Here is a 24,203-nt window from a genome sequence, read left to right on the forward strand (position 1 = left end):
GACAGTGCAGGAGACTAGAATGTACTGAACAATGCATGAAAACTTTTGCAATATTTGCAGAAACAAACCTACTACATCGACCGCATTAAATTAATGTTTAATTTTTATGACCAATAATGAAATAGGAAGACTTTCAGATGGGAAACCTGGAATGACAAGGGAGCATTTCTGGAACACGAGCACCACCTGCTGGATATTGGGTGCAGGTGCAACATATTTTGGTGGATCTGAGGATGCAGATGTGAAAGAATAATTTGGGTCAGACAATAATAAGCGTCTCCAGAGTAGTTTAAATATGTAAACTTTTTTTTTTCACTGTGATTCATTCAGTGTATTTTTGACTACATAAAAAATCCAAATAGATAATCGAACAAGCCCAGCTCAAAATTACTGCTTCGGGCTGTTAAGCCATTCAGCCTCCGAGCCTGAGGTTATTTATGTAACAGAATGAAAACACATCTTGAGAAATCTTGACATTGAGCCTTTCCACCACTAGATGGAGAAGTGAGACAGAAAAAAACTGAAAGAATGGTCCTTTCTCCTCTGATAGGAGAACTGGACTTGATCCCAATTTTAGGCTGCACGTAGGCTACACCGCTCTTTTGCAGCCCTGAAACAGACAGCCTGGTTCCTTGGACGTCATATGATAAGGCTGGAGGAGAGCCAGCAGGGCCCCCGTTTGGAGAGGAGGACCCATATCTCAGTCAACGCGCGCAGTCAGGGCCCCCTTTATCTCTACAAGGCAGGGAGGCGTATCCTTTCCCCTCTCCCACTCCCCGTCAAATACCACTCTGACTCCCTCACTCTCTCACACCCATGCACTAACTAGACTACAACCTGCTTCTGACGACGCCCTATCGCCCATGAGATTTCCACCAAGTCCTTCGTGCGTCGTTTTCGCTCGAGAGGAAGCCATTGGGGTCTTATTACTGTCGGGCTGTGCGCTCAGGCTGCCCACGGCATCACCACAGCAATAACAGAAGGGGTGCCAGCCAGAAGAGGAGGAGGAGGAGGAGGAGGAGAGGCAGGGGTGTTAGAGTATTTCGAATTGACGCTCAGAAAATAAACAAGGAGACACCCTGTTTGGAAGACGTCTGTGGCGGGAAGCGACAGGGATCTGCAACTGAGTAAGTCGTGATTTAGTGCGCGGTGGTTGTGCCCGTGTTTTGCTGTGGCTGGCCTGCTTTTGGTGATTTGTCCAGCGGCTGGTTATGCAGCGGCGCAATATTTAAGCTTCCAGCCCGGCAGCATCATTTGACTCGGACAGGAGGGATGTCAGAGCGGGACAGAGGGATGGAGACAAGGGGGAAAACAAAGATATCTTAAATATCTGTACTAGAGAGATTTCTGACTTTAAACACGATCGTTGCATTAATATGAGGTTACAACTAGTTATCACGAGGCGCAGTATCCTTCAAGGGACATAAATGCACATTTAACAGAACAAGCTCCCAATAAAGTCAGGCGCTGATTTGGAGGTGAATTACAGGGAAAAAATAGCTGCAACATTATGTCATGTCAACATCCTTTATGAGATACCCAGAGGCCCGCTTTACTGTACTGTAGGCTACTTTCAAGCAATGATACGGCCAGGCCGACAGGTGTAACGGGACGACATGTTTACGCTAATGCCTTTGATCACCCTTCATGTAATATCGATCTGTTTTGCGAGCAGAGTGTGTCAGGATGTCTTTTTTTTTTTTTTTCTCGATGGTGAATTTCCAGTGGCGCCAGCCGTGCATGGCCGTCACTGCATGGGTGAGAGATGCTGACTGGCGACAGGCTGTGGAGGAGAGGAGAGGGGAGTAACAGGGTATTCTATGGTGTGTTGTGATGTGAGTAGTCTGCTCCAATATGGCGCGCATGAGCTGAAAAACCTTAGCCATTACATACTCCTGTCTGGAATTTACGCCGTGTAGTGGACCAGGCAGTTGGGTTTTTAGGATACCAGAGAAAAAGACTGTGCACCCCTAACCGCCTGAGGTTTAGCTCAAATTAATTTCAGCTCAGGTTGCCACTGGTGATGGAGTCTGGCTCCTCTGTCCTATCAGATTATCACGAAGGCTTGTGTGTATATTCTCCTTCTGTGTCTATTCCTGTCTCTAGAACAATATCAGTTGGACCAACTCCTAATTTTACTCTGTTTTTGTAATTATGTTTGATCACAGCAGGTATAGGCACAACCAGACAATGAGTGTGTTTTTGTTTGGTCTTGTGTCCATTGTTTCTCTCCTGGGTGTCTGCCCTGTGAGCCAAAGTGACTGTTGTGGACAACATCTTTGTTGACAAGACCAGGACAGGACGTCAGGTCTTTGTTTTATTCCTCTAAATAGCTACAGTGACACCTGTTTGATTCCTGGAAATACTGGGAAAATAAGTGTAGTGAAAGTGATTGACTCTTCGTCCATGACAGTTTCTTCTGAGGTGACAGCCCAGGTGTGAATATGAATGTTGGTGCTGAAAAGGAGCCAAAGTTACTTGATTTCAAGTCCTTAGAGCATGTTTGCAAGGTCAAGACAAGTGCAAGGAATGATGCGTTTTGGTGTAACACTGAGATAGAAAAATACACAGCACTGGCATCATTTTGGGCTCTCTGTTGCCATGTTCTTTACTGTGTCACATCTATACTTAAATTTTAGAAATCCAGCTTTCTGATCAAGAATTATTAAACAAAACCCTTTATGACGCTCTCTTTTTCAGGAAATGTAGCCGAGTAAATGGTTTCCTATGGATCACAACCTACTTTTTTAGATTATGCACATTAGTCCTCATTATCCAACATAGTGGAATTTGTTCTTGTTTATTAGCAAATACAAAATATACAATAACATAAAATGCAGATCTCTGAGCCCATAAATTAAAGCACCAAATTAATAATCGTAAGAATATGGGCAGTAATTACACTACGTGCCCTTTAAGTATCACCATGAAAGACTGAATTTGTGAGAATTAAGAGCATCAATGAAGATTACATGTTTGCACTGTGCACTGTTTGTTGTCTGTTCTGTCATTTTATTGTATGAGTGAGACATGTTAAGTCCACAGTAGGCCTCAGCCTGGCAGATTGTGAACTGAGGGTCTATATCCGGTCGGCTGCTCTGTGTTGTGTCAGCGACTCACAGTAGAGCTGACAGCACTTGTCTTGTCCACCCAATCATCATTCGGCATTATGACTCTGGACAGCCACATTTCTGTGTGCTTATATATCTGTGTGTTTTTGCATATGTGCAGCTTTGTATGTGCATTTTAGTCTGTCTTTGCATGTATGCAAGAAAAAAAAGATGGATTGTGTGTGCGACTGTGTTTGTGTGTGTGTGTGTGTGTGTGTGTGTGTGTGTGTGTGCGCGTGTGTGTTGATGACTGTCTCCTGGCCCGGCAGGCAGGGCACTGGGATGGATCTGCTTTCACCAATTTAGATAGGGGAAATAGGCTGGTAACTGGAAGGTCATTCATCCTAATCTAGGACTGTCAGTGAAAGATCTGGCGAAATGTGAATGAGTGGCACTCTTTACTACCAACTAACTACACTCAAAGTGCCCTTTAGTAAGCTCCGAAGCCCTGATTGCTCGAACAGATATCCTCAGTGAGCAGAACTGGGAGAAAACTGGTCATATTGAGCTGTAATATCTTTATATTAACAATGGATCACATTACTACTTGTACGTGAAAGGGGGCGCTCATAGTGACAAACCCACAGAGAATTAGCACCCAACTCTGCAGTTCTCTTCAGCTCTACTCACACATTTTAGCGTCTCTCAGCCTATTGTTTTGTTTTTTCCAGCCCACAACTTTATTGTTTTGGTTTAGTCGCACCGCTCCCATTAACATTGTTTCCAGGCGCTGCAGGCAGCTGTTTTCAGCAGAAAAGCTCTGATAAATCCACTGTACGTTGCCTGCCCAGTGCCAAATGGCAGACAAAGTTAGCGACTCGCTGGTGAACATAGTGGAGCAATTAGCAGCTTAAAGCCAGATATTTCACCTTTAGAAGTTAGTGGAGACCAAAACAGCTTAAAATGTGCTAGTATGTCAGTGTTGTGTTTACAGCTTGTTTCCACAGCCCCCAAGTCGCCAAAAAATCAGTTAATGCAGGTTTAATGAAAATGCAAGGGGGTTAAAGGTAACTTCTGCATTAAAAGTGACAGCAAAACATCTAATATTTAACTTTTAACATAGCACTACTATTGCGCTATTGCATAATTGCAATTTGCTAGCATTTCAGTGGCAGAAATTTTTGGTACAACATCATTACCAGAGGATAGCAGGCCTCTCACGGGTTCATATCCTGCCCTGAGCGAGTAGCCCCAGAGTGATGGATATTACTAATTACCCTCGATGACCTTGCTGTCATTAAGAAACCATTTATGCAGTGGTTATAAAATCACATCAGTATGCTAGTGGAGGAAAATGAATGTCATGCATTACAGAAGCCCATAGCTACTGTTTTGTGCTGAAAGATGGTATTATGTAAGTGAAAGCTTGCTCAGCAAGCATAAAGAGTGATAAGGAGTAACATCTGGGCAGATAGAGATGTGAGATATTTGATAATGCAATGCAATCCACCTTGCCCTTTCTCCATGTTTTTTCTCTTTCTATTAATCTCTGCCTTCTCTTTTCCTCCTGGATAGTCACCTTTTCTTTCCCTTTTTTTCTGAATATCTCTCATTACAAACCCCCCTCCTTGCTGCTTTGTCATGACAGATAAGGCGAGAGAGGATTTGTTTTTTTCACTCTCTTCCCAGCAGATAGTCTGTCTTCTGATAAACTGTCATTTTTAGCCTCTAAGGCATTTTAATCTCAGAGGGAAATGTGCTCAGCAGTGTGTGTTTGTGCATTTGTGTGTGTGTGTGTGTGTGTGTGTGTGTGTCTTATGCCCCCCTCCCGAAACACGCGCACACCCACACGCTCATATGACAATCACCAGTGTTGTTGCAAAGATGATATAAAAAGCACTATTGATAAGCAGCAGAGAGGGAGCATCCATTTTTTTGCACTGTAGATAACCTGAACCTAACACCACACACACATTTACACACATTCACATCTCGTTTAAGCGCTACGAGAAGAATGAATATTAGATTTTGTCCCCTTGTAAATGAAACATAGTTTTTTAGAATCCCAGAAGAGATTGGGCAGGGTGATATTGGACAAACATACTGAGCATTAACAATTCCTGAGCCTCTTGAGAGCCCTAAGTGGGGATTGGGATCTTGCCATAAGGAAAGGCATCTATTTGGCCTAATGGTTCCTGTGTTAACATTGAGAGGCTGCTCCAATAATGTAAGTCCATAGGCTTCCTATATGCGGATATATGGAGTTAGCTGATTGACCAGAGAGACACAGAGAGCACACCAGGATGCAGGAGACAGTCCACTATAGAAATTGACCGTCTGTAAACATAGCAGTCAGCAGGTCATGTTGATGCTAATGCTGGTACAATGTAATTTACTCATCGTAATTCAATTCTCTCAACTTCTTAATAATAAATATATTTAAGCCTTAACAGTCTGAGACACAAATAGGCATTTGTAGCATTTTTGTGTAACATTTTTGAAATCTACCAACAATCGATCCACTATCCATGGGTCAGGACACTGGGTATTCAACCAAGATTTTTCATTGCAGTGCCTATGCATACATTCAAAATAAGGCACGTGAGAACACTCGTACAAAGAGCACATTGTAAAATTCCAGTTGCTCTAGTGTAGCTGTGTCGTGGCAAGCAGTAGCGGGGAGATTGCCCCTTTTTTGGGGAGCACCCAGATTAAAGCTCTTTTGTCAAGATTCCCAGCTGTAGAGCTGCTGTTTTGTTGCTAAACCAAGTGACAACCACAAGTGCAAAGTGCCTTAACATGAAGTTCCAAATTGTCTCTATTCTGAAGTGACTTGTTGCACACTTCATAGTAGGGCTGCAACTAACGATTATTTTCATCATTAGTTAATCTGCAGATTATTTTCTTGATTAATCGTCTTGTCTATAAAATCCCCAATATCGTTTCAAACAGGCGAAGATGGTGTGTTGAAATTGCTTGTTTTATTCAACTAACAGTCTAACACCATAAAAAGATTTTCAGTTTACTATTATATATCACAAGAAAAGCATAAAATCCTGTCATTTGAGAAGCTGGAACCAGTGAATATTGGGCATTTTTGCTTGAAAAAAATGAAAAAGGTTAATTGATCATCAAAATAGTTTCATTTTCTGTCAACTGACTAATCAACTGCTTGCTGCTGCTCTCTACATCATAGTACAACCAGTGCATGTGTCCATTTATTGTGGTCATGGACCTTTGTGTAATATTTTTTCAGGGCCTTTAGTTTGTTCTCTACTTGCTTTTGAATGTGGCTCTAGCGTTTATGAACTAGCAGCTTTGTGATGTTGCTATACAACCAAATCTTTGATCACGCTGGTTATCTGTCAATTTATCTCTTCTCCTTTTACAAACTTCTGCATCTTGCCAGTTCTCCATGTTGTCTTTGTAGTAGCTTTCCTCCTTCCCTTCTAAAAACACGGCACTTATAAGTCACAGCAGATTTTTTATCAGGTGTGGTGCTAAAAGGCTTTTAGAATCAGAATCAGAAATACTTTATTGATCCCCGAGGGGAAACTCTTTTCACCTTGGTGGTTGCCGCTCCACCCTTTCTAAACAGTCAACCAAACTCCAGGCTTTCAAACATCCCAACACAGACCTATCTGCTAAATCAAAGATGCCGTGTACATGTTTTTCTACAGTCTACAAGCTGAACCTGTGTTCTGACCTCCATGCAGTGGCTGTAATCAAAACACAGGGATCAATAAAGTGTCAGAGGGTTGAAGAGCTGTAGACTCAGCATGCATTCCCTGGATATATAAAAATTAACAAGCAAATACCACGCCTCAACAGATTTGCAGTGTAAAGGTTTATCGTTGTGGAAGTAATGAAGGTCGAGTGTGGTCAAGTGAAGAAATGCGGGCATCTGGCGAGTCGATGAGGAGCAATCCAGGGAGAAGAGAGGGTGGGGACGTCATCTCAGCACAGTGTTTTTGAGGATGCTTGCAAGAGGCAGAACAAGAAAGGGATTTCTGGAAGGCATGTGAGAACTGGGAGAGAAGTTTTTAGTCAGTTTAGGAACTGATAACAAGGTAAAAATCGAATGGTCGAACAGCGTCTGAAACCCCCTTCCCCCACAACTTTCCGACTAAAAAATTCGACAATCACACCCACTTTACGCAGCGATTGCTTTCTCTCAAGCTCTCTTTTTTCATTCTATGTAACACTATTTCACAAATGAGGGCAACATTATGAATGCCTTCTAGGAAAGACTGTGCCGTTATCCCCAAATTTGAAAGATTGTCACGTCTCACCCTTCGCTATGATGGCAGGCTTTTCACCCCACTTTCAGATGTGGTCAGATGGCATGTTGTATGAACTAGTTAATTTTAGAATAACCCAACCTTTAGAGTGGCCACCCTCAAAGGTATTTAAAGCAGAAGAAGGAATTAGTACCATAGATCAATAAACAGGCTATAGTAAATACAAAAATATTGGTGTTTACAGTAAGTAGTACAAAGGTAGCCACATCTCCAGCTAGAAAACTGATTTAAAAACACATGCTTCTCCACTGCAGCTTGCACAAAGGCCCACTTTCACACCTATGCACACCTGGCCAGTAGCTGATTGCACAGATTTTACACATCCAAATCAATTCACTAGTAATGGACAGTACTACTCAGATGTATAATCTTGGAAAATAGCCCTAACGATGTCACTAGGGTTATCTTAGTTTGGGCTCGAAGACTACAAACCTTTAGGGATAAGGAGTTAGAGTTGCACACTGGATAAAGGCTGTCTACAAACTGGGGGCAGTTTGAAACACGTGGGCATTTACCGGGCAGCGAGGATCTTGTGAAAAACGCTATTTACCCTAGGTGTATTATGGGTAGCCTAGGATCCAGCGTTTTTGGAGCTTGACTAATGCTAGGAACCACAGTAAACGACAAAATATTTTGGCCTCTGCTTCTTTAATCTAGTCTGTTGCGAATCCCCTAACATTATGAAAGTGCAATAACTCACAGGTTAATCTTTGTTTGTTAACTTGCATTAAGGTATTAACTTAAGGTATTAATTAAAATCTTTGATACACAGGTTCAAAATCACAGTCGCTTAGCTTGTGTCTTGTTGACACTGGGACGATATCAGAACTGTTTCTCACTCCTTTCTGACCTCTTCATCCCACCCCACTTGTCTCAGTCTGTGTGTGGCTTCTCATTTGTCTTCTCAACATGGATGTTACACACTATTTCACTCTCCTCTGTATTGACAGAGCTGTTATTTATGGGTGACCTCTGGGGGAAGGGAGTTTTACTCTCTGACCCCTGGAATACTAACATGTGACCTCAGCGAACTTCCTCCAGTTTTTATTGGCACCGTACTGTTTATGTTTATGCAGAATTTGTGTTGCGCCTCAGATAGAAGGATGCATGTTCGGTGGTGGAGAAGTCGTGGTGTGCGTGCTCGCCTTAGACAAGTGTGTATATGTGTATTTGTGTGGATGGGGCATAAAGGCAGGGAGAAGTATTGTTGTCCCTGTGCTCTTTTGGCCTGAAGGAAGGAAGCTGTGGAAGTGGGGAGTAGAGAGAAGGAGAAAGAAGTGCCACTCCAACAGAGTGAGTGTGAAGGGGATTTGAGATTAGTTTCCTCTTCCAGACTCTCTGTTTTCTAATGCAGGGCTTGGGTCATTAAGCTCAAGAGTCATTCTCGCAGTCATCGTTCTTTCTGAAGAGGAAACATTTTTGTGCCAGACAGTGTTATTTTGTGTGTATGTATTGGTATGTCTGTCTGTACACGCTTCTTCATTCAAGAATAGCCAGAAATGACTTCTTGTTCGTATCTGGGATCTTTCCAGATTTTTAGAGTAAGTAATAGTGAGTAATTAGTAATTTAATTTGTCCTTAACCTCTATTTTCTCCTTTTTCTGCCTCTCAGTTTCATCTCATTTCTACACAGGAGTTAGTTTTTGTGTGTGTGCTTGTGTGTGTGTATGCTGGGGAGTTTCATTATGGCTGCACAATATCAGTTAAAAGGTTCTTGCTGTTGAATTAACACCTGAGTGAACACATTTCCCTTTCACAAAGCAAGAAGGGCTCTGTATAAATGGGCTATTAGAATGTGCATGCCAGCATTGTATAACTGGAACCATTAGAGGCTATTTTCAAGGTCATTTGTTGTAACTTGTTACATGAATAGTGTACAATTAGTGTGATTCTCTCAGTGTCTTTCATTTTTTGTTTGGCTACCTGCCCCCTCTTCTTGTTTGGCTTGATAGCATACCTGTTACTCTGACTGTAAGACATTGCCTTGGTTAACAAGAAGGTCTCTGACTGGCCAACAGTGGAGGTCATTGGTACAGAAAAACAAGCTATATCAGGCTTTGGCTACGCAGACAATACTTGTTAATTGGATCAGTTCATTAGTTAGTTTTGGTCTTTCATGGGATTTGTTGACAATAAGAAAAATATAGAATATCACAAGACCTATTCTTTTAAAACTGTTTAGTTTAATAACTCCTTCCTTTTTTTAATTTTTTTTCTTAATGTCATTCTTTTTAGTCAAGCCTAGGGATATCCCATATGGTTGCAATGTTGTAGGTGTTAGATCAGTTCATGCATTGTGCATTGAAGTGTTCACTATCTAATGAAGCACAGATGCTATAAAAACAAGATTTAAAAACAATCTGTGCATCTGAGTATGTGTGAGCGTGGGCGGCAGGATCAGAATCAGTATGTCGTGGTGTCCAATTCCAGGTTTGTGTGGTGTTTGTTTAAGATAATCCTAGATTAGTGGTGATGAGACCTAGTGTAATCTGCCACTACCGCCGACAGATAGACACATACTGTAGATGGATGGCCTGTGAATGTCCCCGAGTCACACAGTGTGCCTACTCTCATGTACAGATCAGTACACCATGTACTTGCTGACCTTTTTACTCCCAGACTGTGTAGCGTGAATAATAATACAATATTTCTTAACCGACTGTTCAAAACATATATTACAATTGGCTGTAACAAACTTTGTTCCTTTACAAGTTTTCAAAAGTCTAAAAAGTGAAGATGATTTTGTTACTGCAAGGACAATAATTTAGTACAATGAAACATGATGCTATCATTAACCAACACCAGCAATGTTGTAGGATGGTCTCTATCTAATTTGGATTTGGTGGATCCAGCCAATTCAGTGGAAGGAAAACCATTTCTTCTCACCTTGGAAAGGAGAATTTTAAATCCAGGTTGGGTTTTAGATCAACATGATTTCCCTAAACAAAGATGCTCAGTGGGATTATTATTAATTTAGCTCCACAGGCATTAAGGTCATCACTTTCAGGGCATTTGAGTGCAGATAGAGAGTGTGTAAAATGACTGCTGGTACCAGAGGACCATGAGCACAATGCTATTAGAAGATGATGCTGGTGCTCTGCGCAGGCAGTTAATGTGTTCCTGGAAATGCTACAGCAGCAGTGCACTCAACAGGGAATAGGGCTGGTCATTAGTCCGTTTCCTTGACTTCTTCTGCCATGCACCTGCCTTGACATATTGACAGAAAGATCCTTAGTTTTAGCCGGCTAAGACTACCACTACTAAGACTCTCAGTCCTGCCTGACTAATATTGTTGATCTATTATATTTATCTGTCTCAGTAAGTTTCTGCTGGCCTGTCTGTGAGTGACTGCCAGCCTCCCTGGATGTCCTGTTTTCTCGGCCATAAATGTAATTACTCTTCGAGCTATGCTGTGAAGATGCCTGTCTATGTGTCTGCTTTGCTTTCGCTTTCCTTTGTCCATAATTTATGAGCGAGGCAGCAGGACATAGACCCACGATGTTCCAACATGGTGGACATATTATAGCTGTAGCCTAGAGGTTAGAGAAGCAGGACTAGCATTACAATTCAGGATTGAATGGTGATATGTGCTTGGAAAATCTGAGCACATAATCCCCAATTGGTTCAGTGGGCATCTGATGTTAACTTTGGCATGTACTGGATAGTCTTGATCACAACTCACAGACCCACATGGCAGATTTTCCACTGTCATTAAGGGTTGATTGTTTGCAGTTGCATTGTTTTAGGTGTAGGCATGGGTATCAAACCTCTGTAGCACCAAAACCAGCGTTGGTCAGATTCTTAAGTCTTATAAACATATTTTTTTAATTCCTTATTTGAATCACACTTTTGATCTGACGAAATAGTCGTAACTCAAGGTCAACTTACTTGCTTTTTACATAGTTTTTAAGTGCATCTCATGGTCTTCATCAGCGAATTGAGTATGGAATTAAGTTGAGCTCAGTTGTCGTCATGTGACCTATGGAACCTCAATAGCAGCTAAAACAGTTCTGGGAAAAGCTAGTAAGTGGACTATTTTATTTAGGCAGCGATCTCACATAATTTTAAGACTTTGAGAAGTTTGTCTTATTTTGTTAAATAGAATAATGGGTTTTGAAGAAAACATTTTTATATTCTTCAAAGTAAAGAATTATTATTGTTTTGGTATTGACTCCAAAACTTAGGTATTGTATCAGCCTTGGTATTAAAACATTTACCAGCTCTAATTAGATGCTCATGAATACTGATTGGCTCTGGAACAAGTATTCAACATTATCTATAAGCGTTAACTCTTTAAGACATAAAGACATTGCATATTCAAATTTTAACATAAGAATTTGGTTAATTACACCGACAAATTAGTTGGTGGAAAATTTTAATTATTATCAATATATGGTGTATTTTTATGTAAAAGGACTAAGTTGTGACACATTTTTCTTTATTTGTGTTAAATAAACATGTAAATAAACCTTCTGTAACCTGATAATTTTATGTCATATAAGCTATATATTCCCTGTTAATATGACATAGAATTCAGTGTTCAAAAAACAAATTATGTGGTTGAAATGTTCTGTTGAACTGAGAGAAAATTTGAGGTCAAATTTGTGTCAGATGTATACCACTCTCAACGTCTGGGACGTTTTGTGTGCAAGCTGTTGCCAGTAAACTTTTGAGTAGAGTGAGCGAATTGGGATTTACATTGTATGCTGGTTTATTCAAAAGTGTCCTGCATTTTTCACAACTGATGTATCCAACAGAGGTAGTTAACATTAATAAGAAAAACATGTCTCCAGTCTCCATGCAGTTTCCACCTGTCATAGCTACGCTGTGGGTGTGTTCTGCCTCGTCTCTGCTGATGCTCACAGTGACCTTTCGCAGGTCTGGATGGTCAGCCGGGGCTTCCAGGCCTCCTTCATACCACTGATGAACTGATCCAGATGAGTCCCCCGATGCTCAGTCAACTAACTACCCTGCTTCCACTGTAACCTGAGGGCTGGGAGTGGAAGAGGAGATTTAGAGAGGAAATAAATTCTAAAACACAATCAGCCCACAACATAAATGTAAACCGTACCTGAATGAAGGTCTTAACAACATAATGTACTTTTGAATTTGCAGCCGATAGTTCGATAGTCCTGGCTTCTTTTATTCAGATTGATTTTACTCAGTACATCTCCAGATGTTTGTTTTTTTTGTTCTTCCTGTTTGTGCTGGATCAGTGGGAAAGGCGAAAATTAGAAAGAATGTGTCTAGACAGTACACTGTGTGTGTGTGCGTGTGTGTGTTCATGTGTGTACTTGGGGGTTGATCAGATGATTGTGGTTTTACTTTTTCTCCAACGGGGCTCCATGTGATGGTGATGTGGCTTGGTGGGAGAGCAGAGATCAGTGTGATGTTTGAATGAATGTGTGCCAGGAATGTGTGCATAAATCCTGCATGTTACAGAGTGTCCTTCCGTAACACACCCCTGAAGTTTTTGGGAGTCCTACAGCTTCTGTGATTGGACAGTGGATTAACAAGCATGACAGAAAATGTATGATTCTTTATATTTTGACCAACCCTACAGTAAGGGTGAGATTGGATGGGGTTTGCTCTATTGATATGCCCACAATCCAAGCTTTGTGAATACTTAGTTTGGAAATGATGTAAGCAAATTGAAACTGTGACAGTGGGCTCCTCATCAGAAGGAGTGACATGATCAAACAATTTTAACACATTTTACTGGCACTGGAGAGGGGTGGGTGGAGAGTGATGTAGAGTTGTTTTGTCATGTTTCTTTTGTAAGAGTTTGGTTTGGACCAGCGCAGAGAAATGAGATGTGTTGTGATGCAGTTTCAGTTCGGGCTGGAAAAGGCACACTGCTGCTAAGATGTTGTGGCCACCTGAGACACTAGCCAGAGTCAAAGAGGTCCTCTTCTTTTCTGCAAATAGAGCGACCACAGCAGTTGGAGACCAAGTCAGTGAATTTATACACACTAATTCATTTTTGGACTACATTGCTTATCACATTCCAGCCACACTGTAAAGTTTCCAGAGGTTCTTGCTATTATGGCAAAATTATTATATCTATGAAAGGTATAATTTTATATTGCGACAGAGACACATGTCACTCCTTATAATTTTATATGAATCATTTGTCCCCTTCAGTTAACTTTATCATGTGGCCACGATAATCTAAACTATCCAAGTATCATACATAATGTGGTTTCATAGGTAATGAATGTCCTCATTCATAAATTCTAATAGAGATATCAAACCATAGGTCATCCATTTGTCTTAAATGTAAATTTGTGAAATCGTATTTGGGGCTGCAACTATTTTCATAATTGATTATTTAGCTTTTTCTCCCCAAATATATTCACTTTACAATTATATAAAACAAAGAAAAGTGTCAAATCTTCACAATTCAAAGTTGGAATTATGACGTTTGTTTGACATTTGTGCTTGAAAACAGACTTCAACGACTGATCAATAATCAAAATAGTCTACGCTTAACATACTGTTGATCAACTAATAGATGAATCAACTAATTGTTTCAGCACAAATCTTAATTTCAACATAAGAATTTCATCTGATTAAGAAAAATAGCCACTCTGCACACTTGTTCAGGCACAACACTTCATCATAGTATTATGCACTGTATTACGCTTACCATATACCAAGAACACACAGCCCTCGTTGAGGGATTCTATGGCTTTGAGCACTCCCCAGTAAATGTCCCCCTCCAAAGTCGAAATGAAAATGACACCCTTGTATATACATTCCTACACAACATAAGTAAAAATTGGTTCACATTCCTCTTATAGGAGGAATGTCCTTTCAGATGATACACCAGTCCTATTATAAATACAGTATATCTTCTCTTTTTATGGCTGATGTCAGAGGTCATGAACAACTTCCTACTTGAAAGAGATAATGTTAGCCATTAACTACAGAAAAAAAATTTAAAACTTGATGTAACATATATGTATGATTTTTGAGGGAGCCTCGATACTGTGATAGCTTTGTCCTCATCTCAGTCGAGCAACAATCGCAGTCTCTCTACTATTGCTTCAGTTCTGCTTCCGTCCATCCTGGAGCTCTTGGTCTGGAACTTATTAGAGCAGGAATCTCCAGCAGCGCCCTGCTAGCACATTAGCATGCCTTCACTGACTCTCTCTGACAGGAAAGAGACAGTGATTTAGTGCAAACAGACAGATATTTAACCTCAGTCACTGGGAAGTCGTTGGAAGGTAAATGGCTGGTAAGCGAATTCGACGGGCAAGGAAAGTTGTTTGTCACTGTGTAATGTCTGATGTTGTGGTGTGGTTATAACTCTTTCTTCCTGTCTGCCTCTCTCCTTGCCCCTCAATCTGCCTCTCTTTCTTTCCACCAGGATGGCTGAGGTGTCACAAGAGGAGAGACTCCAGGCCATCGCTGTAAGTTAATTCTATACACACAAACATGGGCTGTCTCTTCCTTTCTCTCTTATACACATACACACACACACACACACACAGTGCACATCAGGGGCTCTCTGATGGCTGTAGTAACAACAAATCAATGCTGCTTGTCAGGATCTGACCACCCGTCTTAATGACTCAACCTTTTAGATCCCATCTCCTTCACCCATTACAGGACATCGTCTTTCTGTCTCTCAGTGTCTCTCTTCCCTTTGCTCTCTCCCTTTATTGGTCTTTCATCCTGTCGGTCTCTTTTATCCTCTCTCTTTGTCTTTTCAGACACAATATCCAGGTTTCGGCCCAGTATAATTATGTATATTGTGAAATTTTCACAAAACATTTGTGGCAGACAAAATTACTGAAACACATTTGAATTTGGTTTGCTATGAGTGGTTTTACAACCCGATTAGTCAAAATCATACAGCGATTCAAAATTGAATCTGTACATAGCGAAACGTCAATCCATCTGTCAACAGAAATGGCTTCTATCGAGGGTACTTAATGTAGTATGATAATTACTTTGTTTAATCAGAGTATTAATTAATATAACTTTTATTATCAACATAGGATTGCACCAACTTCTATATTAAACAGTTTGCTTTCTCATCAACATTTCAAACATTTTCCTGAAATTGACTTGACATATGGAGTGAATAATATGTGCCTATAAATATATAGTGCATACAGTAACTGTACACCAACTTCTATCTCTTTCTCTCTTACATGTACTCAGTCATCAAAAGTTACCATTAAATCATCAGCAATACTATTAAAGACTAGGGCTAGGGTATTATTCAAAATCTTTTGATATCGATATCAATAAGATACCTGAGTTTCAGTACTAATGCCTAATAAATTTGGTACCCAGCCCTATTTAGGATACAGTGTGGTGTTCTTTAATAATGTGTATATGTTGTAACAGGAGAAAAGGAAGAAGCAGACAGAGATTGAAAACAAGAGGAGGCAGCTGGATGATGACCGACGACAACTCCAGCATCTCAAGGTACGCACACACTCCACATCCACATGCATACACATTTTGCACAAGCCCTATTTGTACTAATGTAGTTGTGGGAATACTTTGGTATAATTAGGTTATTTGAAAATAAAACCTCTGATTAATTAATAATTAAAAATATTGTCTGCAAACAGGTGGAGTGCTTGTTTGTGAACATTTAAAAGTAATTGAGTTAGTTAATTACAGTACAGTTAGTGGGGTTAGGATGCTTTCCTTTATTGTAGCCTTACTTTGCCAGTTAAGCAGGCAGTTTACAACAAATAAAATCAAACACTAGTATGTTCTCACAGGCAATATTGCAGATTATAGACCAAAAGGTAGCACCATATTGAGCTTTAATCGATGCAGAGTGCACAGGACACAATCAGAACTTGCCATGCTTTACTTGCTTAATACTTTTATGTCTTTAGCAGTGGGCTTGGGACACATTTCCAATTTTCTATTTAGGTAGGCAGATTTTGACACCAGGATGAATCAGTTCCTGAATTGGGTCCTTGAATGAACAAAGAACTAGCAAGTGCTATTTTCCACATTGTACAGCTTCAGTTTTGTTCACAACTCCTCAAGAACATTATAACAATGCATATGGTAATTGGTAATTACCACTGTATTCGACCTCCTCTGAGAACACTCCACCTTGTTTGCGCTGGAGCCCCCACACTGTTAAGATGAATGTTATAATCAAAAAAAAAAAATTCCAAGTGTAACCTGAACCCCCACATGCCTCTCCCTTACTCTTACCAGAACTTGAGACAAGCGGACAGAAATATTGCCGGTCAGTTCTGTGCTTTCAGGGAATTATGCTCTACATGTGAGCAGTGTGACCCAAACAACAAAATTAAACTCAGCAAATCCATCAGTCCAACATAGTGAGATACTCCCTAACTGCTGCTGTCACGGAATGTTCAGAATGGACAGCAGATAATACTAGCAGCTCCTCCACATGCTGTTTATACACACACACACACTCCCTAAAAAACACACACATTCAAATCTGCAAGCATGTGAACACACATTCATTATATCAGAGCCAAGGCTTTTGTCAGCGTATGTGTCAGCACTATCAAAGCTATTTCAGCCCCGGACAATCCAGCAGGTCACAGATACGAGCAAAGGTTGTGGTGTGTGTACGCCTGCGCTGATGTGTGTGTGTCTGTGGCACAAGTGCCTGTGACCTGTGCTATTGCCCTTGCGTGCTCCCACTTTTTCTATTTTCAGAGCAAACCTTTGTTAGTGTGTATCTGTACGTGTGTGTGTGTGTATGTGTGTGTTTGTTTTTGTGTGCGTTGCTTCATAAAAGAACACAGAAGCCTCAGACAATGCAGAGGGCTTTGGCAGAGGAAACAGATTTTTCGGCCACTCCCACCAACAGGAAACAGCTCTTACACACACCGCACCCCGCTTTCAACTCACACACGCAGACACACACACACACACAGACACAGACACACCTAGGGATAGTGTAATCATGCTGTACTGGAGCATTAGAAGGCGCTTTGTGCAAACCACAGCAAGTATGGCTTTTCCAGAGGCGGCGTTCATGTGGAAAACACAATAAATGTCTCTATTTATAAACCACATTTTTATAAGGTTGTACCTGCCCTTCCATGAAATCACACTAATACAAGATCATACACACAAATCCACACATAGTCACACTCTCACAGTGCAGATAAAATTGTGAGTTGACATAATACAATGATGTTAACACAGAAAGCATTAATAGGAGTTCTGTTTTTAATTTTCAAGCCATGACAGATATGATTATGCATGCAGCAGCTGGCAGTCCCTTTAATTAAAATCTCTGAATAGCAACATCCTATGTTATGTAAATATGTTTATAGGGGAGCACATCAAGATTAAATGACAAGTACTCACCATTGACATACTTTTACAAAGTCATTAGAAGCTTAAACAATAAATAATATCCCATTTCCATTTTTAATATTCTGACACATGTACACACTACATATACACACCACAGACACAAACAACAGGTTGTGATTTACGGAGGTATATCCCGGTAACTTCCCCTTATTTTCAGTGTTTGTGCTAAGCTAAGCTAGCCATCTCCTGGCTGTAGTTTAATATTTATTATGTAGACATGACAGTGGTATCAATCTTACTTATGGCAAGAAAGCAAGTAAGTGCTTTTCCCAAAATGTCGAAATATTCATTTAAAAGATTTTTTTAAACTGATTTTAACAATTTTTAAATGCTTATTGAACAACTCAAAACAATAGTTGACAAAATAATATGAATTACATAGACTGGATAAACCTTATTTTAGAGAAACTGAATTATATATATTCAAAGAATAAAAAGTTTTGGGATGTCACTTTGTAGAAGGAAAGATGCAAAATTAATTTGAAATAAAGCTCTTTTCCCTACAGCTGCTCAGTACATTTGGATGTGTGTGTGTGTATATGTGTGTGTGCCTGTATCACAATTCCGCCCTTTGTCTGCTACGTTAGCAGCTTTTACTCCAAAGAACAATGGAGAGAGAGGTAACTTCAGCGCGCCAGCTTTACGACTGCTCGTGCAGTCTGGTGTGTGTATGTGCACGTGCATGAGTACGCATGAGTGAGTACATTAAGTGATGTCAGGCGTTGGGGTAGTAGGGTGTGGCGAGAGAGCAAGCAAGATTGAGAAAGTAGGGAGAGAGAAAAAGAGAGAGAAGGAATCAGGATTAGATTCAGTGCCCAAGAGACCATGCAGGGCTGGGGTATGAAGAGTGTTGAATTACACCGTGTGAGTGTGTGCGCTGTAGCTCTGTGTAGCTCTAGCTGAATTACTCAATGGGGAAAGTAAGAGTTGAAACAGGACAACAGGCACCTTAACAGATAAAAACAGATAAACATGGATTGAAATTGAGGGAAATACCGACGTTTACAACCTTATTCAATATAACATGCACAAACCCAAAAGTTCATGAACTTTATGATGGATAGAGATGCATACGAGAGGAAGAGGCGGGGGTGGAGTAGGAGAAGAAGAGAAAAAAACGGGGGGAGTTTTGCTGTAGAATTTCTTGTTGCATCACTGGAGAGGAATTCACATCAAGCACAGGTCCAGATTTTTAGTCCAACTCGTGAAAACAAGAGCTTTTTCTAGCACTTTTCCATATGGCCAAGCAGGGTTGTCTTTCGCTGCATGGTCTAACAGCTGCAAGTAAGGCACACTGTTTATATTTACCTCAAAGCATGCCAAGTATTTGCTTTGATATTAGCTTATCTACAGGAGGGAATGTGGATGGGTAGTCAAGATAAGGATACAGGGCTGTTTGGAAAATGACAGAGGAAATAAACATAGATTCAAAAAGAGATAAAGAAGTGGAAGGTAAGAGAATAATAAGTGAAAAATCCACCTCTGGACAAAATATATACATTTTATTCCTATGTTGTTGTTTATTTCAAGTCATTTGGAAGTATTTAATTATCTTGTCCTAGAATTAACTTTATCATCAGTAATTACAATGAGACTGACAGTTCACAATCACTAACTTTAGTCACAGTCAGTGCTCTCAACTGTTTGATGCGGTTTAAGATTAGAACTATTATGTTTTTATCTTTCAGTGACTTATCTAGATTTCCGATCCCATGCTCAATTGAGTATAATAGGAGAATTTTATCTTAGTTTGAATTTTTTTGTTCAATGCCACAGGCCTTGATGCTCTGGCTGGGTGCCATAGTCCACTTGGCAATAACAAGCTGGCAGCAGTTGAAGTATGTGACAGAATCACTGAGTGGCAGCGGTCAGCAGCGAAGTGTTGGACGCAGTCACTGGTAGATTTTTGTTGTAGATTAGCTAAAGGGCTTGTCATTCTCAGTGAAAGTGCCACTAATCTCTTCTGAAAGACATTGCACTGATGTCCAAGTGAGAAAGGGTGATAACGTGCAGCATTTTTGGAGATTGAAATTCTGCTAATGAATTAATCAACTGCTCCTGATGAAAGGCACATGATCAAAAGTCCTCTACCTGCTTATGCGCTTTTCATTATAGCTGACGCACACATACACCAAACACAAAGGGTGCTGTCAGACAGGGGTGTCAGGGGCGATTATAGTGAAATGTGTTCTTCTTTTTACCACTGTTACATTACGAATTTATAGAAAAATTAAATAAATTATCTGCCTTACCTAATGCCTTTTCTCCATGTTCATTCTCAACAAAAACATGTCTATATTTGTTATGTTCTCTTGCAGTCGAAGGCACTGAGGGAGCGCTGGTTGTTAGATGGAGCTCCAGCAGAGGAGGAGACTCAGAAACGTCTGCAGGAGGACGAGGTGAAGACCAAACTCCTGGAGCAGGTCATCCTCAGGTCAGCATTTAAAAACCACTGCATGTCCAATCTTTGAAACAGACAGTCCAGAATATTGTGAGGTGAGGTTATTCGTTACATTACAGGTGATGTAATCCAATTACATCACCAAACTGAGACAAATCTCAAGAAATGCAATTTCAATCGGACATTGAAACCATAAATAATTGATTCAAGTCTGTATATGTCTCAGTGCCAAGTCCAAGCATAGGTAGATGGCATATGAACAACAGGTCAGTCACATTTTAATATTGTCTTTCATTAGAAATCGTTATGGGCATTGTGGCTAACATGGTCAGCTAGATAAAATATTTAAGGAACACATCTTGGTCATCATTCTTTGCAGAACTGGTCACATACTCAATGTTTGGCTATATATATATATATATATATATATTATAGTAACTGTGGTATAAAGGAATTACAGCTTAATTTTAATTAATTTGCATGTGTGTGCGTGTGTGTATTTCTGAGCCAGGCTGGAGCAAGAGATTGAAGAACTGGAGACAGACGTGCCAGCCAATAAGGGTGTGGCCAAAGAAAATGGAGGTAAGTTCAGTACCCATGGCAACACATGATCACACAGGAAACCATGGCAATGCGGCCTGAAACACCTGTGTCAGAAAGAGAGAGAGAGCTAATAATGGCCTTTTCATTTGCTCTATTAAATTGTTCCTTTCCGCCGGAGGTCATTAAAACAATATTTCCTTTCTTTCTTTGTCACTCTGACTTACCCTGAACTCCCTCTTTACTTTTGCACTCTCCTAACCTCTCAATGATACTCTGGTGCTCCCTATAGGTGAAAATGGAGTAGTGCAGATCTCTGGTCAAACCCCCAAGAGAGAGGTGACAGGGATTGAGGCCAAGCTGCTGGGTCCCAGTCCTGACCAAGCTAGCGCAGACAACCCCGTCACTCTGGTGTTCATGGGCTACAAGACCGTTGAGGAGGAGCAGGAGACCCGCACGGCCTTGGGAATGGAAGGGGTGGATGGCAATGTCAAGGCTGAGTTTGTTGTGATCGAGGACGGGGAGGGGAAAGCGGGAGGAGAGGCTGCCACAGAAGAGCAGGCCCCACCCAACGGGAGCATGGCGGAGAAAGAAAAGGCCAACGGAGGCGGTGAAGAAGGAGACAAGGAAAAGGAGAAGAAACAGACCTGCAAATGCTGCACGGTCATGTGAGCTGTGTGTGAGTGTATGTATGTATGCGTGTGGGTGTGTGTGTGGAGACGAGTGCACACCTGCAGCTGTGCAGGCATGTGTGCCATTGCATGTGTCTGTATTTGCAGATGTGTGTAACTTTGTGTCTGTGTGGCAGAGTGTGTGTGTGTGTGTGCGCGTGTGTGTGTGTGTGTGTGTGTCAGGACTGGAAAAAAACATCAAACTGAAGTACAGTTACACAGCCAATATACCAACAATTAAAGCCAATACAAGCTCCAGCTACAACAACAAGAACCACAAAGACTCATAAGTACACTTTACTCTGTATACTTTCTCTGATATGTATTTGACTTTTGATTTCTATTGATATTTTTCTATTTTTCTGTCTTGACATTTATATTGTATTCAGTATATCTTTATTATGGGACTGTGTACTGTAAGTTCATTGTTATTATTGTTGGAAAAAAAGAAAATGTATTAGCTCTCTGGATTGTACTGCTACCCACTGGGGGAAATCTGGAAACTTTAAATCATTTAAGTCAAAACAGCAAACTATGAAGGACACAGATACTTAAATATATATATTTCTCTGTGTAGGCCTACCAACTATTTATCGGTCAATTTCATATTGCAATATTGTCTAAGATATTATTTTAAATAGTATTTTAATATATTGATATGAAATTATGTTTTATACAATGTATTTATTGTTTTTGGTTCTCTATATCATCTCCAACCATTCTGCATGTAAGCTTGTAAGCACTATCAGATTTGCATTACAATCACAAGTGTCTGTGCTTTCTTAGACTCATGTGCTCATATCTTTAGTCACACAAGTCTTTCTATCAGTAACAATTAATATAGTTGGCAGTGTTAGAGATGTGCATTAAGTTTAAAAAGAAATCTACAGCACGAAAACAAAGAGACTAACTAGAACAGTGACCATATTGCAAACCGCATTAGCTTCTCATAGATACTATATGTGGCACATGTACATGCAGATCACAGCTTTTGTATTTTTTAAATAGGATGGATACACTTACTTCATGATCAATAGAGTCATGACAAGCCATTGCGCAAAGATTAGAAAAGCTTAAATAATTTTGTTCTCTCAACAGTAGAATCAATGTAAATCTTAAGAGGTAGCACTGCATGAAGCCTTGCAACTGTTTTGACTGTCTTGTCACTTGTTAGGTCTTTATTATACACTATCACGTTCACATGAATGTAAACCCAGGGGTTAAATTGGGATTCGTTCTACCATAATGAGAAGAGGCGGGCTTGCTCAGTTCACCATTTAAAAAAAGCTTTTTGTCTCTTTATGAACCAAATAAAATCTGATGATACTTTAAGTTCACTGTGTGTTGGTCCGCTGCTGGTTTCTGTCCTACTCGCTCCCAGTTTAACTCCTGACTCTTTGTAGACCTGGGCCCAATAGTGCTTGAATAGATGTTCAGAAAAAGGATTTGGGGCATTTGAATAGACTTTCCTCACAAATAATGATACTCTCTGGGGACCTTAATTTTTTCAGCCTAAGAATACAATATAAAGAATTTTGTTGTGCCCAGGTACACAAGCTTTTTAGGCCATGGGCAGTCGGGGTCAGTGATGCTATGCCACCAATGCTTCTGCTCACCCCAGGCTATTCCATGTCTCTGATTCACCTACACACCATCACCATTTTCTCATTATCAGTTTCATCGTCAAACACACACAGTCCCACCTTCTATGCTCGGAGACACACAGTTCAAAAAACCTCTCAAGTTGGTGCTAATCCTCAGTCTCGTCTAACACTCTCCATCCACCAACTTTTTTTTTTCAACTCATTCCCTCCGTCTGTCTTACTCAAGTCACTGGTGAGGGGGATTGTGGGAATCTACTGCCTCCTGCATACATTGAATAAGAGTCTTTTGCAACCTTCAGTGCCAGATGCATTCTCTCAAGTCCTGCCTACATTTACCACCAGAGAAATGATCCCTACTAACATTCCAAAGGGAGGTCAGCAGGCATGGACAGATGAAATATAGTCTATGCTTTCCATATATAAAGTTCCACTGTAATTGTACAACTTGCAACTTTGTTTCTTATATTGACTCTCATGTTTTTCTTTCCTATGGCCTCTTTGCAAGGCAGTATATTGTACTTGATGTGTGTATTTTAAAAAAAAAAAAAAAGATGACTACATCTGTGTATTGTTGGTGCCTTTGTCAGGTTCAGTTGATTGGACTTGTCTGTCTGCCGCCATTTTTAGACCGGGGTTTTTCTTGCTCTGTTCCTGGTCACGATGACCCACTGGAAACGCTTCTACTCTAGAGGGGATACTACACAACTATGGTAGAATATTATACTAATTTTTCACATGATAAATAAATGCAGCTCAGACAATAGGTAATATGCAGACTACTGTTGGTGTCTTGAAAAAAAACTCAACACATACAAAAAACTGCACCCAAAGTTTAACATTTTGCTGGGATAAAAACTTTATGCAGGAGACTAATTGACAGTCTATGCATTTATGTACACGATATACACATGTATATATGTGTGCATATCTATAGGCATACATACATCTGTATACATAGAAATACAGTACGTGTACATTTGTTGAGCTAAAGCTTTGCTTAATAGTGGGTCTCTGGGACAGCAGCAGAAAAAGCAACCTTGTGTTAGACCAATTCCTGTTCATCTATTCTGTGGTCGTCTAAATGTTTAATCTTGAATAAAACTACTGTTTGTTTACAGCAAGTCAGATAAGTGTGTATGTAATTAACCAAATACAAATGCTGTAGATAGAAGCGTACACATAAGCCATGGCTAATTATATACGTGGTTTTGGCATCTTAGCTGATGGAGTCACAGATGGGGATAGGACACCCTTCTGGGGAGAAGTACACACAATTATACGCAGATAAACCA

The 24,203-nt window shown here is 40.3% G+C and overlaps 1 protein-coding gene across 2 annotated transcripts; it reads left to right on the plus strand.

The window, feature by feature from the left end:
- Positions 1 to 578: 578 nt before the first annotated feature.
- palm1b (paralemmin 1b) lies at positions 579 to 24,032 on the plus strand. Of its 2 annotated transcripts, XM_044167790.1 has the most exons (7): positions 579 to 1,127; positions 1,726 to 1,835; positions 14,724 to 14,766; positions 15,713 to 15,793; positions 20,014 to 20,129; positions 20,608 to 20,678; positions 20,929 to 24,032. In XM_044167790.1, coding segments are annotated over exons 2-7 (693 nt in total). In that variant the 5' UTR covers positions 579 to 1,127; positions 1,726 to 1,833; the 3' UTR covers positions 21,309 to 24,032. The 2 variants fall into 2 exon arrangements, with proteins under 2 accessions (XP_044023725.1, XP_044023726.1); XM_044167791.1 differs by lacking the exon at positions 1,726 to 1,835 and having other exon boundaries at positions 584 to 1,127.
- The last annotated feature ends 171 nt before the right edge of the window (positions 24,033 to 24,203 follow it).

This window comes from Siniperca chuatsi, linkage group LG15, assembly GCF_020085105.1.
Source record: "Siniperca chuatsi isolate FFG_IHB_CAS linkage group LG15, ASM2008510v1, whole genome shotgun sequence".
NCBI lineage: Eukaryota > Metazoa > Chordata > Actinopteri > Centrarchiformes > Sinipercidae > Siniperca > Siniperca chuatsi.

What these genes read in the sequence shown, in the direction of transcription:
- palm1b (XM_044167790.1), top strand. An exon ending in AGAGACTCCAGGCCATCGCT is followed by an intron (nt 14,767 to 15,712) that starts GTAAGTTAATTC and finishes ATGTTGTAACAG; the next exon opens with GAGAAAAGGAAGAAGCAGAC. An exon ending in GACAACTCCAGCATCTCAAG is followed by an intron (nt 15,794 to 20,013) that starts GTACGCACACAC and finishes GTTCTCTTGCAG; the next exon opens with TCGAAGGCACTGAGGGAGCG.